The sequence below is a fragment of the Castor canadensis genome, chromosome 4, assembly GCF_047511655.1.
Source record: "Castor canadensis chromosome 4, mCasCan1.hap1v2, whole genome shotgun sequence".
In the NCBI taxonomy this organism is placed as follows: domain Eukaryota; kingdom Metazoa; phylum Chordata; class Mammalia; order Rodentia; family Castoridae; genus Castor; species Castor canadensis.
In genome coordinates, this window is record NC_133389.1 from 113,774,525 (window position 1) to 113,791,947 (window position 17,423).

The following is a 17,423-nucleotide window of genomic DNA, read 5'->3' on the forward strand; positions in this document are numbered from 1 at the left end:
ACACAAGAAAAAAGTGTAACGTCTCAGTATTTCTCCTAAGTTTACAATATAAAGTTTGCAAGTCTTTTAATAGCACCAGGTCCTCTGTCATCTCTACAGCCTTTTTTTTCAGCCTTATTCTCCTAATCTGTGTTTGTGGTTACCATACACACTAGGTTTGGATGTGTTTGTCCTAAAGGGTTCCTGTGTTACAAGTTCTCAGTGTGGCGATGTGAGAGGTAGCAGGATCTCTAAAAGGAAAGCCTAGTGGGAGATCTTTAGGGTCACTGGGTACCCTGCCCTCGGAAGAGACTGAGGCAGTTCTTATGGGATCCTAAGTTAGTTCTCATGAGAGGAAGTTGTTATAAAAGCCTAAGTCTGACCCCTGAATTCTTTACCTTTCTGCTTTGAGATGTGATCTCTTGCTCCCATATGCAGTGCTCCCATTGTGATGAAATTCATCCTATGGTTCTCACTAGTGCCAAACTGATGCAAATGCCATGCCCTTGAACCCCCAGAACTGTGAGCTAATTAACCCTCTTTTCATTATAAAGTTACCCAGCTTCTGGTATTTTGTTATACTAATGAAAAACAGTCTAATACATTTTAGTCTGCATGAGAATTAAAAATGAGAAAAGGAATGCCCTATCTGTTCTGCAATCCTACCATTTCTGCATATATTAATTCTATTCTGCCTTTTACATGACCATCCATATCTATGTAATATACACCTTTCAACCTACAATCCTATTCTATTCTCCATTCATTTTTCATGTCTAGTCACTTAAATTTATACTCTTCCATCTTATCCTGCTACTGTTTTTACTGTCTCCCTCCCATATGTGTCCATTCCATCTTACAAGTGACTTTTAGTCACAAATGGAATCCCTCTCTTATTAACCAGTTGATTTGCTCTTATGTATCCGCACACCAAGTATGGTTCAAATACATCTGTTGATTCTCCTAAAAACCTAAATGTTTGTGTTTCATGTAGTTACAATTCCAACTCATTCATCACTTGCCTATATATTCAAATAAACTAAAAATACTGAGAAAAACATTTGAATGTGACCTAGACCACCATCAAAAACATTCAATACTTAAACTTCCACTACAGTATAATGTAGTGTAATGGTAGCTGAGACTCACACATACACAAACTGTCAAAGAATCACACATACACAAACTGTCAAAGAATCACAATGCTATAAAAAGAATACAAAATAATATATCACTTAAGACTTCTTCCATGATTCAGAAGGTAGGATAATGTCAGGTGATTGCAGTGTTGTTAGGTTCTCACCATAAACATCAACTATTAGAAAAGAGACTTAAAATTACTTCAAAAGCACAAACTTTCAGTTGTATTTCCTTTTACATGTCCTGCTATAACTGGCAGAGAGCTCAGCACACAAGAGAGCCATAAGTACTTAAATTTCATATAATCATTTTGCCAATTACCTTCCCCCAAAACAAGAGAAGAAAATTCAACATTGTTTGAATTTTCCAATGATTTAAATCCTACTTCAAAAGAGATTTTTGTTTTCTTTTGCTTTTTGAGACAGGGTCTCACTTATGTAGTGCTTTGACTCACAATTCTCCTCCCCTAGCCTCCCAAGAGCTAGGATTACAGATAAAGGCCACCACACTTAGCTTTGTTTTTTGATGATGACCAATATTTATCTTTTGAGATGAATGAGCCACATCAAAAATAGTGGAATCATAACTATTTGGCTAACTTGTCTAGCAAAAATTGGAGCATATTGGAAAGAGAGCCATCAGGCTTCAGTCAGATTATTTAAACAGAGGTTAGGAACCTAAATATTTTGGCTGGAGTCAAAGTTGCTGTGATGAGCCATGAATGTGAGCTGAAATGCTATGGTCTATGAGATCACACATAAATATTTTAGAAAGCCTAGTGGAACTGGCTGTGTACAGTGATGTATGCCTGCAATCCCAGCTACATGGGATCCAGCTTGGATCTCAGTTTGAGATCAGCCCATGCAAAAAGCACAAGACCCGATCTGAAAACTAACTAAAGCAAAAAGGACTGGGGGAATGGCTCAAGTGGTATACAATGCTTGCCTAGCAAACATTAAAGCCCTAGACTCTAATACTCCACCTTCCTCCCCCGCCACACACACAAAAACCCTTAGTGGCAAGAAAAATAAAGTATACAGAAGTATTCAAAAGGAGAAAAGTATAAAGCAATTGACTCACGCTGTGTCCAAATCAAGTGTTTTATAAAATACAGCTTTGAAAAAGCCAAGATTTAAAATTTCAACAAAGATCATAATAAGTAACACAGTAGCCTTAAAAAAAAAAAAATTCTAGAAACAAAAAATAAGCTAAATTAAAACTCAATGGATTACTTAATAATAGCACACTGGCTGAAGAGAGAATTAGTAAAGGGGAATTCACTGAGAATTAAGTATAAAAAAACAGAAACAAGGAAAAATGTAAGAGAAGATAAGAGAAATAAAGTTCTTACTAAGAAGTTATTGTTTGCATTTAACTGAAGTTCCAGAATTAGAGAAGAGACAAAAAGGGACAGAGGCAACATTTGAAGAGATAATGAATAAGATATAAGATGCTCAAAGAATTTCTAGCAAACTAAATAGAAAGAAATCCACACAGATAAAGTGCACAAAAAACCACAAATAGAAATCTTTATGAATAGACACAGGAAAAATTATGAATTACAACCAAAGGAACATGCTACATTGAAAGTTAACTTGTCTGTAGTGATACACCAAAATAATATGCCCTCAGTGTGTTTGTTGCAACAAACAAGGTTGGTTTAGTATCTGAAAATCAGTGTAATTCATCCTATGATCATCTTGAAAGAGAAAAAAAATCACCTGCAGAAATATATTTTATGATTAAAACACAAGCACAATAAAAACCTTTAAAAAACTGTAAGGAAGAAAAGAGCTGATAAAGCTCACTTCCCCAGTCACTGAGTGTATTTAACAATGAAAGCACTCTGCAGTCACACAAGGGGTGCCTGTTACCACTATTATCACCAGCCCAGCAGTGTTAGCAGTTCAGTAAGGCACAGACTTCAAAAAGGCACAAGAATTAGAAAAGGGACAAAAACCATCATTATGTTAGACTTTGTAGCAGAGAATCCAAAATAAGAAACTTTATAGATAAATCCACATATTTCCATATATATTTCCATGTATCAATCACAACTTTTAAAGACAATAAAGAACACTAACTGCCTGAAAATAAGTCTAATAAGAGATAAGCATACATAGAAGACAATTATCAAAAAACACTTTTAAATGTTTCTGAATTAAAAGTCTCGATGTCATTGAAATGTCAATTCTCCCCAAACCAATATCCAGCAGGTTTATTGGGGGCAGGGTGAGGGAAGTGAGGTTAAGCTAACACTAAATACATATGGGAGTGTCAGGAGCCAGGAGGAATCAAAATATAAAGCCTTCTAGTATTAAAGCAAGGACATGCACAAAAACAGAACAAAATAGCAGGCTGAGAAACAAACCCACAAATATAGGATCAGTGATTTCTGACAAAGAAACATTACAATGAAATGACAGAAAAAGACAGTCTGTTGGTGTTAGGACAAATGGATAGCCATATAGAAAAAAATAAAACTGGATCCCTACTGCACCCCATAGACATAAATCCATTTTAGGAAAGGCAAAATGATAAAGGTTTTATAAGCTAATATAGGAAAGTATCTTCATGAGCTCAGGACAAAGAAACGGATAACACTGAAATGATGAACTCTTGAGAAAGCAAATGTACAGGGTGGGAAAATATATTTGCAATACATTAAAACCAACAAATGGTTCACACATAAATCAACTTAAACAAAAAAGTAGTCCTATGTATGACCTGAGGTGCTGTTGCCAGAAAAGGACATTAGAAAAGAGCTTCTGGGGCAGAATCAACAATGTTGTGTTTCTTGACCTGGCATGTGGTTACACAGGATACACCATAGTAATTCATCAACCTATTCTTTTATGGGTTACGTATTTTTGTTTGTTCTGTTTCATGTCAGAATGGTTTAAGAAAACTAGACTGCTTACCCTGAGACTAGCATCTGCCCATCATGAGAAAAAGCACACGCCAAAACAGGAGCACTGTGCCCACTCAGTGTACTTTTATATTTTAATTCAAAACCTGCAATTAACAAGGTGAGAGAAATTAGCAAGCTGACCATGCTTAGAATTTAGTTTTAAGACAACACTATTTCATTTACTTAATAATCTTTGAGCACCTATAAAGACACAAAAACTAAAAATCTTTATACAGCTCAGATTAATACATATAAGCAAATAGTTGAAATGCAGTGTTACTAAGAGGTTTCAAAAACTCAACTGTGGATTAAAAATGATGTGCTCAGCAAAGGTTAGATGAGTAATTTTATAACTGCCAAATTATTTTTAAACACTTAAACTATACAATTTTTGTGTGTAATGAAAAGGAAATATACTAATTGCCCAAAATACTAAAAAATTTAGGGCTTATTTATATTTTGTAAAATCTGACTTTAGAAAAATATTTTCTCATTCTGCAAATAAAATAACCAATGGTAATTTACACATCTTATGATTCCAATATATCTAAAATACTCCTACAAAATATGGTAACACTAGAATAATTTTTATGCTTTATAGAATTACTGAAAATAAACACAACTCTTTTAAAGGCAAGCTAAGGGAATGCAATAGTTCTTAATAAAAATAATTAAGAAGTTAGTCTGAGGGGCAGGGAAATAAGTGAAATCTGTATCAAATACAAGAACCCCGATTTTGAAGTATTTTTTTTCTTTTATTATTCATATGTGCATACAAGGCTTGGGTCATTTCTCCCCCCTGCCCCCACCCCCCTCCCTTACCACCCAATGATTTTGAAGTATTAATGGCGCCTAAAGAGGATTCCATCATGTAACTAAACAAAAAGGTTATGAGACAGGTAAAAGTTTCAAGCTCAAAACAGGAAAAAATAATCTGTTTTACCTGGGAGAGAAGATGTGACATTAAAGGCACAGTGCTAAGTGGCAGAAATATAATGAATTTAAAAGGACGGTGGTCCAAGGCCAGCCCAGGCAAAAGCAAGACCCTATGAAAAACAAACTAAAAAAGGCTAGGCATGTTGCATCACACCTATAATCCCAGCTACCTGAGAGGCAGGAGGATGGTGATTTGAGACCAGCCCAGGGAAAAAGTGAGACCCTATCTTAATAAATAAGCCAGGCATAGTGGTGCATACCTATAATCCCAGGTATGAGGAGGCATAGGTAGGTAGGTAGGAGGATCACAGTCCAGGCAGCCCAGACAAAAACTCAAGACCTTTAAGAAAAATAAAGCAAAAATGGGCTAGGTGTGTGGCTCAAGTAGTACAGTGTTTGTCTAGCAACCACAAGGCCTTGAGTCAAACCCCAGGTCCATCAAAAAAAAATAATAATTTACAAGTGGGAGTGGTGACTCATGCCTGTCATCTTAGCTACTCAGGAAGCAGAGTTCAGATGGATCACAGTTCAGGGCCAATTTAGACAACATGTTAGCGAGACTGCCATCTCAACCAAAAAAGTGGGCATAGTGAAGCACGCTTGTCATCTCAGCCAGGCAGGTAGTGAAATAGGAGGATCATGATCCACGTCAACTCAGGAAAAACAGAACCAATGAAAAAATAACTAAAGCAAAAACAGTGCCTCAAGTTGTAGCGTGCTTGGCTAGCAAGCATGAGGCCTTGAGTTCAAGCATCAGGACAGCCAAAAAACTGTTTGTATAATGTCTGATAGGCTGTCTTTTTTGAACAATTATTCAAGATAATTAGATTTAGAACATCTACAACATGACTGTGTTTATCATTTGTTACTAGAATTTTACTTGTGGTAAAGAAAGAGCAAAAAGAACATATTTGGAAAGACCAGAGACACAAAGAAACTCCCATCCTCATCAGCATGACCTACACTAAATGGATTACTGAACGTGACCTAACAGGCAATAACTAAATTCCCACTACAAAAGGAATGCATCTATTTCCTTTTATAGTCTTCTCTCTTTAAAGTTAGTATAATTATGGATGACAAAAACATAGCTTGTGTTTTAACTGAAGTTTATTAGGTAACAATAGTATTCAAAACATTATTTTGAAGCATCTGAATCAAGATGGCCAAATGACCACAAAACTTCAAAGTCCCCATTAAAACAACAATGAAAGACTTAGCAAAGGCATAAATGTGCATGGATGAAAAGCATGGGAAGGAGGCATCATCAAACCAGGAATTGAAACCAGCCTTGGGAATTCAGAAAGTAGATTAACTGATGAGGTAGTGCAGAAGAGAAACAGCTGGAGTACAAAGGGAGGAGGCTACAGCCAAGAGGAAAGTTATTCTGTCCTAGAGAACCCCTCAAGACAGGACTATTCACAGTCAGGGACAACAAAAATCAGACTGATAGACACAGTCTTAGAAACAGAATAACTGGAAGTCTGAATATGGAACACCCAGTGACTACCCTCAACCGCTACCTGACCGCCACCCCCCCCCCAAGTTTGCAGCACAAAAGCCTAGAGCTTTTTACCCCCAGGCAAAACCTCTCTAAGGAAAGCAGTAACTGCAGGGGAGCTGCAGCTCTCAACCCTTTCTCCCATAAGGGTCAATTTCCCACCTCTTCATCCTAAAGACCAGTGGGTACTTGAGCTTCTGAATGTCTCACTGTCCAATTCTTAAATGCAAACAGATTACTAAGGATCAACAAACATTAGAGGAAGTTAGCAATATGTATGAGAAAGATAGAGAACTTAGAAAAAATTTCTAACTGGTATGAGAGTTTTGAGATCTCGCATTCATAAAGACATTATGAAAAGGAAACAAAAGGTATCTTTTAGAAATTGAAAATGATTGGTAAGATAAAAAAAAATTCAAAGAGAAAGCTAAAAGAAAAATCTGAGGAATTTTTCCAAAAAGTAAAACAAATACAAAGACAAAGATAAATTGGGGTGTGGAGGACGGGGTTGTAGCAGCAACATAAAGAATCAGTTCAGAAGGTCCAACATTCAACTGTGGGAGTTACCAAAACAGGGAGGAAAGTAGAGAAGGAATCATGAGTGAAAAAACATAAAGGAAGACCATGTTCTAAAGCAGAACAATATAAGTTTCTTGACTGACAGGGTCACCAGCTAAAACAACCCACTGGAAAAAGATCACACTATCACAACACTGTAACTACAATGAATAATGTCTACAGAAAGTATGAAAATCACCAAAGGAGTTGGGCTCAAATCAAGTGCAAAGTGGTTGTGAGGTCAGACTCAATGACCATCTAATTTTTAAAGCATGTCTACGTATTATTTTGAATAAAAGTTTCTTAAAACAGATTTTTATAATCACTTTCAGATATCTGGAGTACCTTAAGTAAAAAAGATTAAAAAGAAATTTTATCCAGATCACAATTTTAGAGAAGTACAAGTCGAAAACATACCTAAGACATGGGTAAAAGAAACAATCCAAATTTTGACTTGGCAATCCTGACCAGATGATGCCAATCGAAAAAACTGAAGGCCTCGTTCTCCATCTAAAACAGAAAATGCGTTTATAAAAATAAATACAAAGGATTTATTTAAACCAAAAAAATTCAATGTATTATTCTAAAATCTAGTTTATGCTGTTCATTTAAACTAGATTAACAAATAGTATTTGTTAACTTACACTGTCTAACAAAATTTGGGTTAAAGAATTTCTTTTATACAAGGTACTATATAGGATTGTAAATTAGACCTGAAACTGCTATAATAAAAGGCCTTTAACTCAAGGTGTTAACAACCAAGATTGAGCCACTAAAATGGGTATCTTCCAAATGAATTTTAGAGGTTATGAGGTGATCACTGATGGGAAAAACTTGGAAGAAGAGTTAATTATGGTAAGAATGTTAAATAATTAATCATTTCCAAACTATTTTCTGATACATCAAATTCTTAAAAGCCTGCTTTATAATTCACACAGAATACTACAGTGGGAATATGTTTTCCATTTGATTCAATCAAGGGAAAGTTTAGAATTATATAAAAAAAAGTAAATCAATTCAGCTCATTTGGTGAAAAGTATTACACAATTTAGGGAAAGTAATCGAACAATTTAGGGAAAGGTATCTCAAAAAGCTACTAGTTTTTTTTTTTTTTTAAGAGAATTCCAGTATATTATATATGTACTAGACTACATCCTAAACATCTGTAGGTAACAAATATTGACATCAACTCAATATTACACAAATTCCTTCTGATATCACAGTTTCAATAATAGTAGTTTTTGGCACTTTTATGAAGTAAAGCCTTATTAAGAAGCCAAAACATCCATCTTAAGATTGCACTGTGGTTTTTACAAATATCCAGTACATGGTATTTGATTTACATACTTGGGATGTACAGTTTTCCTGCAGACAGTCTTACTGAAAATACATATGTTTCATTAACACACAATAAATTTACCTCCATTTCATTTGAAATCTTTCCACATTTTAACAGCTTTTTGGTTTTTACAGCACAGGCTCTTGATAATTGTAATTCCTGCTAATTTCTAAGTCTTTTGAAAGCAAAATATTCTATTCAATAAATGAGAGTAAAATATTTTAGTGTAATGTTTAGGAAAGCTTTTTTGTTGTTGTTTCTTGACTAAAATGGATTCTTGTAGTTAATTCTGAAGTTACTTTAAGGAGTGAAAATTAAGCTGGGAAAGTGGAAACTTTTATGAAGACTAAAATGTGCCTGCACTCAATATCTAAATATAATATTTAGAAATATATTTTAAGGAAAATATTCCAGTTGTAATAACCCACTTTCCTTACCACTCAAAATTGGAGAGATCATTTATTCTCAGATGCAAGTAGGATTACTTTTCCTTACTTGAGTAAAATGTCACAAGGCAGAAAAGTCACTATGTTGTAAGCATAGACAGACAGTAACACCAAATTCAACCATAGCACGTTCAAATTATATATGTTATCTTTTAGGTAGTTCCTAAAAATTCCCATAAGAATCACTTTTAAAGTATGTTTCAATCTGATTCAGGAACTTTACATAGGAGATTAATATCTATTTCAACTGAAACGCTAAAGAAAGGACACAGATTAAAATGATACTGAGAGAAACATATACTTTGAAATATGCACTAAATGCAGAGCACAAATGTAGGTAGTACTAATTTAGAATCTCCGCCTGACCCCATAAACTGCCAATAGTTTTACTCTAATATTATAGAATACATAATGGTATTTTTATTAAAAACCTATTTTCAGATCATTCAAAGCCAAAAAAGAAAATCTAAATCTTCTCATGTTTATATAATTCATCATGTGACTGAGTGTCTACAAGATGTGAAGATACCACAGAAACAGAAGACATGGTTCTTATCTGTTACAATATAAACAATATATTAAAAGAATAAAATGCTTAATTAGGTAGGGAGTTTAATAAAAGAATGAGTTCAGAGCTGAGCATTAGTGGCTCAGCTCAGCTCACAATCCTAGCTACTTGGGAAGTTTGAGACCAGCCCAGGTAAATAGTTCTTGAGACTTCACTTCAAAATAACCAAAGCAAAATGGACTGAAGGAGTAGCTCAAGCAGTAGAGCATCTGCTTTGCAAGCACAAAGCCCTGAGTTCAAACCCCAGTCCCACCAAAAAAAAATTTTTTTCATCAAATCATTAAAAGGAATGATGTTTATCAGTGCACATTTCAAGACACAGTGTCTTTGTCTGGGTGAAGGGTACAAATATCAAAACCCTTGGAAAAAAATCTCAGAAACATCAAGAAATGACAGAGGGCCAGTAGGGCAAAACAGAACACTACAAGGCCAAGAACGGTTTGCGATTAGTGCAAAATACAACATGCAAGGAGTTTATGGGCTTTGCTTTTTTGCAGTGCTGGAAATAGGTTTTATGCACTCTATCACTGAGCTTTATAACCCCAGCCAAGCTTTGCCTTTTGGATTTGGGATATTATCTTACTGTAACTATACCTTAAGCCATAGATAGGTTTGAAGTAAGGGAATGCAAAAACCATCCTGTCTAAAGTAATATCCAGCCTTACATGAGTACTGAACCCTTGAAATTCAGATATTCCAAACTGAAATGTGCTGTAATATACACACCAGATTTCAAAGACTTAACACAAATGGGAAAAATACTTTATTAATAATTTCTGACCATCATTCAAATAATAAATTGGATTAAATATATCATTAATTCATCTATTAAAATCTTTAGTTTACCTATTTGGCTCTCATATTGCTATGGACAGCACTAATCTGGCAAAGAGGGGAAAAGAGAATTTCCATTCTAACAGAGAATGAAAACAAAAAAAGGAAACTTTCCAATTCAATGTACCTATTTAAAACCAAGAGTCTATAGTTGGGAGTTTTTGTTTCATTTAAAAACAAAATCAGCCATGTTGTCAAACATTTTTTCAAGTTAGCTTTTAGAAATTAGTGAATGGAAAATTTAGCTTCTGTTCCCAAGTTTTGAACTTTACATTTCTATGAATATTAATATAGTATACTTAAGTATCACAGTAAAAGCAATAGGGTTAATCCTCTAAACTTCTGTATTTGAGGACTTTGAATTTACTATACCAAGTTAAACCATTCCACACAGATACTAAAAAAGGTGGTTTTCTTACATATTTCATGATTCCATTCTGATCTAAAAAGACCAAGAAAAGATAATTCCTAAAAAGAAATAAAGAGAGCTTCTCACTTTACTAATGATGAAATGAAAATGAATGAAAAGATAAAACATCATATACAAGTTACAAACAGAAATGCCTAGTGCTTAAAAGAACTAACCAGAAACTGGCTGTGAAGAAAAATCACAGCAGGTAATTCCAAGATCGTGTGCTTTTTCACTATGCAGACACCTCATTTTATCATCCCATACTGTTAAATCTCCACATGAGGAGCCAGTGACAAAGAGGTTTCCACTGGGAGAAAATGCACAGGCCACCAAGGAGCCGTCCTTCACACTACCACACCTGAAATAAAAACAAATAGGTAGGGGTTGTTCAGAGAGTCCTTCACTTTATATTACAGTCTATCAGGAGCCTATCATGGTAAAAAAAGAGGACAAGAGACTATCACAGAACGAGAATGGCCAACTGATGCCTACAGAAATAAAGTATTACTCAGATGTTATAAATTGAGACATACTCTCTCAAACTAAGGGAGGATTTAAACAGCCTAATATGTTCAAGCCTAAAGTATAGTAATCTGAACCAAGTCACATATGTTCACATTTTTCCACGGGTCAAATCACTACGAACATATTAAAATCTAAGAAATTTAATAGGAAGCAATGACAATCAACAATAACAACTATAGCCATATTTTTAAAAGACAATACAAAACTTTTTTTGTTGAAAAACATGGTATTGTGGTAAAAACACTTTCTATCTCTGTATTAAAACACCCAGATGCAACAGTAATGTCTTTCCTCTATCTTCAAATAGAAATTCTTATGAAAAGAAAATACGGTGAGTAAATTACAATTATCTTGGGAAGAGAGAGAAGCACTGTTCTGATATTATTGTTTTCTCAATTAGAAAAAATAAACTGGTAAGAACCTAATAATTAGTGCAGTATTAATTATATACATTAGGGAAGTTATGCTAGAAGCACAAATCACCACCTGGGAAGTGAAAAAGAAGACGCCTTAGCTGACAGCTGGATTCCATTTTATATAAAATAAAAATTTATTTTTTGTGCTTTGTCATTAAGCTGTGCTTATTAGCACCACTTAAAACACACCACCTTCTTCAATTTTCAGACCTAAACTTAAATGAGCAGTTGTTGACCAGCTGTTATGTGTGCTCTGATGACAGCAGAAGGGAGTTAGGAACATTAGAGTACATTAATTATTAACATTAAAAAGTTTATTGTTGGACTGGTGGAGTGGCTCAAGTGGTAGAGCGCCTGCCTAGCAAGCACTGAGACCCTGAGTTAAAACTCCAATGTTACCAAAGGGGTGAAAAAAAAAATTATGGTTTTTAAATGTACTTAATAATGTTACTAAAATGGTAACTTTTGTGTATATTTTACCACAATAAAAGTAAATAAAAGTTCATGGCTTTATCTTTGTAAGATGTAATATAATATTAGCAGTGTAAATTAACTGATGTGCATTTCTGCCAAGCGTTTCCCAGGTGTGTTTGTTTCCAGAAATAATCAATACATCAATAACCTACCACCACAAAACCAGTCGGAGCTTGGTCATTCACCCAGCAAGAATCCTAGTCAGAGAAGTGGCTGAATCTCTTCAATGGGACTTACCATTTATTATTGACAACACTTGAGCCATGAGTGACAAAAGCAAACCTCAAATTAATGAACGTTTTTCAAAACTCTTATTTCTGTACAACCAAAAGCCTCAAAAATTTAACTCATATTTCAAAAAAATACTGGAAATTTAAAACTCTCTCAAAGCCAAGCAAATCTGCTGCAAGAACCATATTAAACATTTGTGGTTTTTTGACCTTCAGAAAATAGGTCAAATTTTGTTCCTTCAGCTGTCTAAAAAAAGCAACTACTTCCTCAGATTATCAAAGTATTTTTCTTTCTGCTTTCTTCTCTTCATTTTTTTGGGGACACACCTTGTTATCAACATTAAAAACAGAAAGGATTTAAATGCTCATACCTATGTAACTTGTATGATTGTGCATTCCACAAAACAACAGTTCCATCAGCTGCCCCTGATGCCAAACAAGTAGAGTCTGGGGAAAACCGGCAAACCCTCACAGGACTGCCGCTGGGCTGCTCCATCACTGCCAAAGTCTGTCCATTTTGAGTACTCCAAAGGACAGTGGTACCATCCGTTGAACATGATGCCAAAATCTGTCCTGAAGGGGAGAAACAGCAGCAGTGGACAGCATAGGTGTGAAACTTCAATGGAGAGTGTGGTAGTTCAGTAAAGTCATTTAAGGAGTACAGGCGAATTGTTTTGTCCAAGGAACAAGTAGCCAAGAGGGAAGAGGAGAAAGCACAACAGTTGACATCATCACCATGATCAGCTAATGTGTGAATCAGTTTCACCATCTTCTTTACTGTCAAGTAAAATAGCCTGCAATTTTTAAGTAGGTAAAAGTTATATTATCCCAAGAATCAGATAATTCAAATCCATGTAAAAGAGCCAATATCAATCTAAGACTCTGCCAACGAAAGCTCCTACATTAATATTTTTTAAAGGAAAATCCATTACCTGGGATAAGGATAATGTGAGAAACAAAACATTTACAAGACTATCACCTCTGATGATGATCACTAACCACCACTGCCTCATTTCAGATCCGCAAATCTCAACTCAAAAAACTTTTTCACTATTTTAACACACTGTCTCAGCTGCTCCTTCCACAGGGTGCAGTCAAGGCTATTCGCTCTACCTTTAAAACACAGCTATATGACTGGCCTATCAAAAACTAACAAAGTGCTAGGCATGGTAGCTTACACCTGTGATCCTAGCTACTTAGGAGGCTGAGTTCAGGAGACTAGTGGCTCAAGGCCATCCCAGGCAAATAGTTTGGGAGATCCCAATCTTCAAAATAACCAGAGCTAAATGGACTGAAGGTGTGATTCAAGTGGTAGAGTACCTGCTTTGCAAGAGAAAGCCCTGAATTCGGACACTAGTCACACACATACATCCCCAAAAAACTCCACAAATCTAATGAAGGCCCATTCAAAATGTAAGGAGCTGTGTTAAAAGTTATTTTGTCATGGTTTGTCATCTTATCTGATAAATACAATGATATAAAAGATTTGAGATGAGGAACCCAATCTGAATAAGTCAAGGAAACCAAGAGTGGCAAAAAACAAAACATTGGACTTAGCCAAACTATACTCAAAACCAAAATTTCCAAATTCAAAATAATATCCAAAATCCTTGGGCTGGTGGAGTGGCTCAAGTGGTAGAATGCCTGCCTAGCAAAATCCTCCCCATGGCTTATGAAACTTTATCTAATCTGATTCATGTCTGCCTGATTCTCAAATGTCAACTTCTCCCTCTTTTTTCCAGCCTTCCTGGTCAAACTCATTCTGGTCTTCCTTCTTCTGTAAAGCAGCTTTCTTCAGCTGAAATGTTCTTGTCTCTGGTCTTCCATTTCTCATTCATTCTGGATCCATTTCCCATTCAGACCTCAATTTCAATGTCTCTCTTCAAAGATGGTTAACCTAATTAAAGCAGGCTTTTCTTTTTTCCTTCAACTGAGACAAGGTCTATGTAGCCCAGGCTGGCCTTGAACCTTCAATCCTCCTGAATGCAGGTATTATAGGCGTGTGCTGTGAAGTAGCCGCTCTGTAGGCCAGCACATCACTGTATTGCAATTCTCAGTGTAGCAATTAACACCATCTTCGGGTATTTGTTGAATTGTTTCTCTCTCCCCACTAGAAGGTAAATTCCAAAGGAGTAGGTTCTCTATCCACGTTGCACATTTTGGTATTCACAGCCAAGTGAAAGTGTCAGGTTCCTAATGTGCTCAAATAAAATATTTGTTGAATATTTTTTTCCAGATGTAATTTGAGTTTCAGCCTTTAAATCGCATATATAGAATGTAATATGAAATGATTAGAAAATAAGGCTACCAAAACTTAAAATCTAGCAGCGAAAAAATGATGTAGAATGAGGCAGTAATCAATTCTCTAGGGCTAGGTATAACACTGACTTGTAAGATTCATAGTCTCTTGTCCTCATATTGTTTACGGAAATCTCTACCACCACCCCCAAAAAAAAAAAAAGCATGACTTTTCTCATCTTGACCTTATGCCAAGTTTAGCCCCAACTAAAGCATGAAAAAAAAAAAAAAAAAGCAGGAAAAGTTTTAGGTAATTAATATCGCCTGTATTATGGCCCGAAAGCAACGGCGCTCAGGTGGTGTTTCTGGAGAGCGTCCAAATCCCAGCTGCACCTGTGCGCACAGGTGATCCTGCAAACTAACTCCAGCGCCCCCCACACACAGCCCGCACTCAGCACCTGGCGGGGCAGCGCGCCCTCCGGGCCCCTCCAGGGTTCAGCTGTCACTCTAACTCCCGGCCACTGCCAACGCACGCCCCCCTGTCCAACCCGAACCAACCCCCCAAATAAAGCCCGCAACATGCCTCCCTCGCGCGAGGGGACCCGGAACCTGCCCACCTGCGAGGACCCGTGGGACCTCTACCGCGACCTCCCACTGCTCGGACGCCCCGAGGCGCTCTCCGCGCGGCGGGCCGGCTTCACTCGGGGCAAGGGGACGTGCTAGGCCACACCACCACGCCCCGGAGCCGCGCGTCCTCGCGCGCTCAGAACCGGTTTCCGGAACGCTGAGGGTTCCGACGTCACGACGAGGTAGCTTCTGCCCCGCGGCCAAGCTGGTCTTGTTGGGCACAACAGTCCTCACCTCCAGCGCCCACGAGCGCGGGAACCGCCCTCAGGTGCCCGGCCTGCGGCGCGGGTCACGTGAAGCGCAGGTGAGGGGCGGGGCCGGCGCGCGGAGAGCCCCGCCCCAATACGGAAGGCCCTTCCCCGGGGGGTGGGGAGGGAGACGGCAGCGCCAGGGCGCATGCGTGCTTGCCTGCTCTGCATTCTCCGTCTGGGTTCAGGATGAGGTCAGACCTGGGAAGGACTTTAAACTGCGGGTTTTTCTCTGTTGAAGAAGCTGAGCTCCCAGGTCTAGTGAATACCTGAAATGTGCTTGTAAGCTTACAGTTTTAAAATCTCCCTCTGCCCTACTGTATTTCTCCAATCTGCACTGCCTTGATTCCCCTGAAACTGATCTTTTTGATCAGCCTTTTCTGTGTAGGCTAGCCCTCCGCATTCCCAACGTGGTGTCCCCTGTCATCACCTCCAGTGCTTGAGTTTCTCAGAGCTGCCTGACCCCAGGTCCTGTGCCCTGGGAGCCTCTGCCCTCCAGACAGGTCCAGGTGGTCTTCTTGTATGGCCTGAACTCCAGCCTTTCTGAGTGTGTCTGGTTGAGTCACAGGTGGACAGTGGCTTGCATGTGTAATTGACTACACAATTGCCCTGCTGGTAGATGTGTACCGTTTGAGATAAAAGTTATCCAGAAAGAAATTCCTATTCATGGATGCAATGGCTTATTAACTAAATGAAATACATAGTGCAGGACTATGTTCAGATGAAAATCAAAGATTCAGATAGCTTTTATTTTTAATCCCTCAAGTTTAGAGCTTTCTTTAATGAGGAAACATTAATAACCTATCAACCCCAGGAAACCAGAGTCATATATTTGAAGAGTAGTAACCTAAAAATGCTGACATTTAGAGATGAAATTGAGATCGTTGGAAATTATTTGTAATCAAAGACTGAAGGGAAAAGGAAGATTAAAATTCCTGATTTTTAGATACAGGAAAATTAATGGAAGCAAAAGCAGATTCTTTGGGAAAAAACTACTAAAATGGTGGTACGTCTAGTCTTCTTTTAAAAATTCATGGTCTTGTGATTTTAAATTATCAGTGTGCATCATGATTGAGACTTTGAATACCTAATTAAACTCCAAAGTACTGCCAAAACAGTATTTTTCAAAAATAAATCTGTGATTATATAAATAATGGAGTTCCCTGTAGAAAAGATAAGAAATAAATAGCTAGTAATTGCATTACTCAAAGATAACCCACTACAGTAGTAGCTCCTCTGTTAACTCAAAGATAGTTCCTCTTTCACTCATGTAAATGTCAAAAATTTAACAGAAAGTCCTGCAAACCACCATTTTAAACTTGTATCCTGAGCATTTTCCATGTCTAACGTTCCTTCATTAGTTTTATTTATTTGCTTTTTGCAAATAAATTATTTTGCTTTTTTTTTTTGGTCTAAATGGAAACATAATTTATGTAACATTTTCCCTGTTGCTGGGTGGTGGTTTCAACATTTTTGCTCTTAGTATAAATGATGCTGGGTTAAGCATCTTTGTATATAAATCTTTATCTACAATTTTGAACATGTACTTAGGATGTGGTTTAATTGGGGTGGAATTACTGGCAACAATTGTAAAGGTTCTTCATAAGTACAGTACTTGTCACCTGTTGGTGTCCAGAGAGGCGTGGTGGAATCTCAGCAACATGTGGTGCTGCCTGTCTCTCCACATTCTTCTCACACATGAGGAATACCTTGTTTACCTTCATTTAGTTCACAAGCAAAATTAGTTACAATATTCTTTAAGTGAAATATGTAAAAGAAGCCCCAACCTACATGTGCCAGTAGTTCAGCTCAATCACCTCAAGGCCGCTCTGGTCAGTTTCGCCTGTCCTGTAGGCATGGGAAGTTTCAGAGAGGGGTTCTACTCAAGACAGCTGGTTTCTATTCTGCAGGTTTGCAATTAGAGAAATGTTCTAAAATATTTTGCCAATAGAGACTTATAATAATTTGTAGAGTTCTTTAATCAGATTAATGAACTGATTATCATATCTCAGGACACAGAGTACCAAAATAGTTGATACTA

At 37.0% G+C, this 17,423-nt stretch overlaps 1 protein-coding gene across 4 annotated transcripts in view; it reads right to left on the bottom strand.

Moving 5' to 3' along the window:
* Wdsub1 (WD repeat, sterile alpha motif and U-box domain containing 1) overlaps positions 1-15,398 on the bottom strand; it is a 35,060-nt gene extending 19,662 nt beyond the window's left edge. For 2 of the 4 annotated variants that reach the window (XM_020157747.2, XM_020157745.2), the window contains exons 1-5: positions 15,125-15,265; positions 12,641-13,063; positions 10,798-10,982; positions 7,443-7,535; positions 4,041-4,134 (exon numbers count right to left, since the gene is read on the bottom strand). In XM_020157747.2, the coding sequence (XP_020013336.1) occupies positions 4,041-4,134; positions 7,443-7,535; positions 10,798-10,982; positions 12,641-13,038 (770 nt within the window). In that variant the 5' untranslated portion in view covers positions 13,039-13,063; positions 15,125-15,265. Of the gene's footprint in view, positions 1-4,040; positions 4,135-7,442; positions 7,536-10,797; positions 10,983-12,640; positions 13,064-15,124 lie in introns of all 4 variants that reach the window. The other 2 variants (XM_074070888.1, XM_074070887.1) reach the window with 2 other exon arrangements.
* Between the last annotated feature and the right edge of the window lie 2,025 nt (positions 15,399-17,423).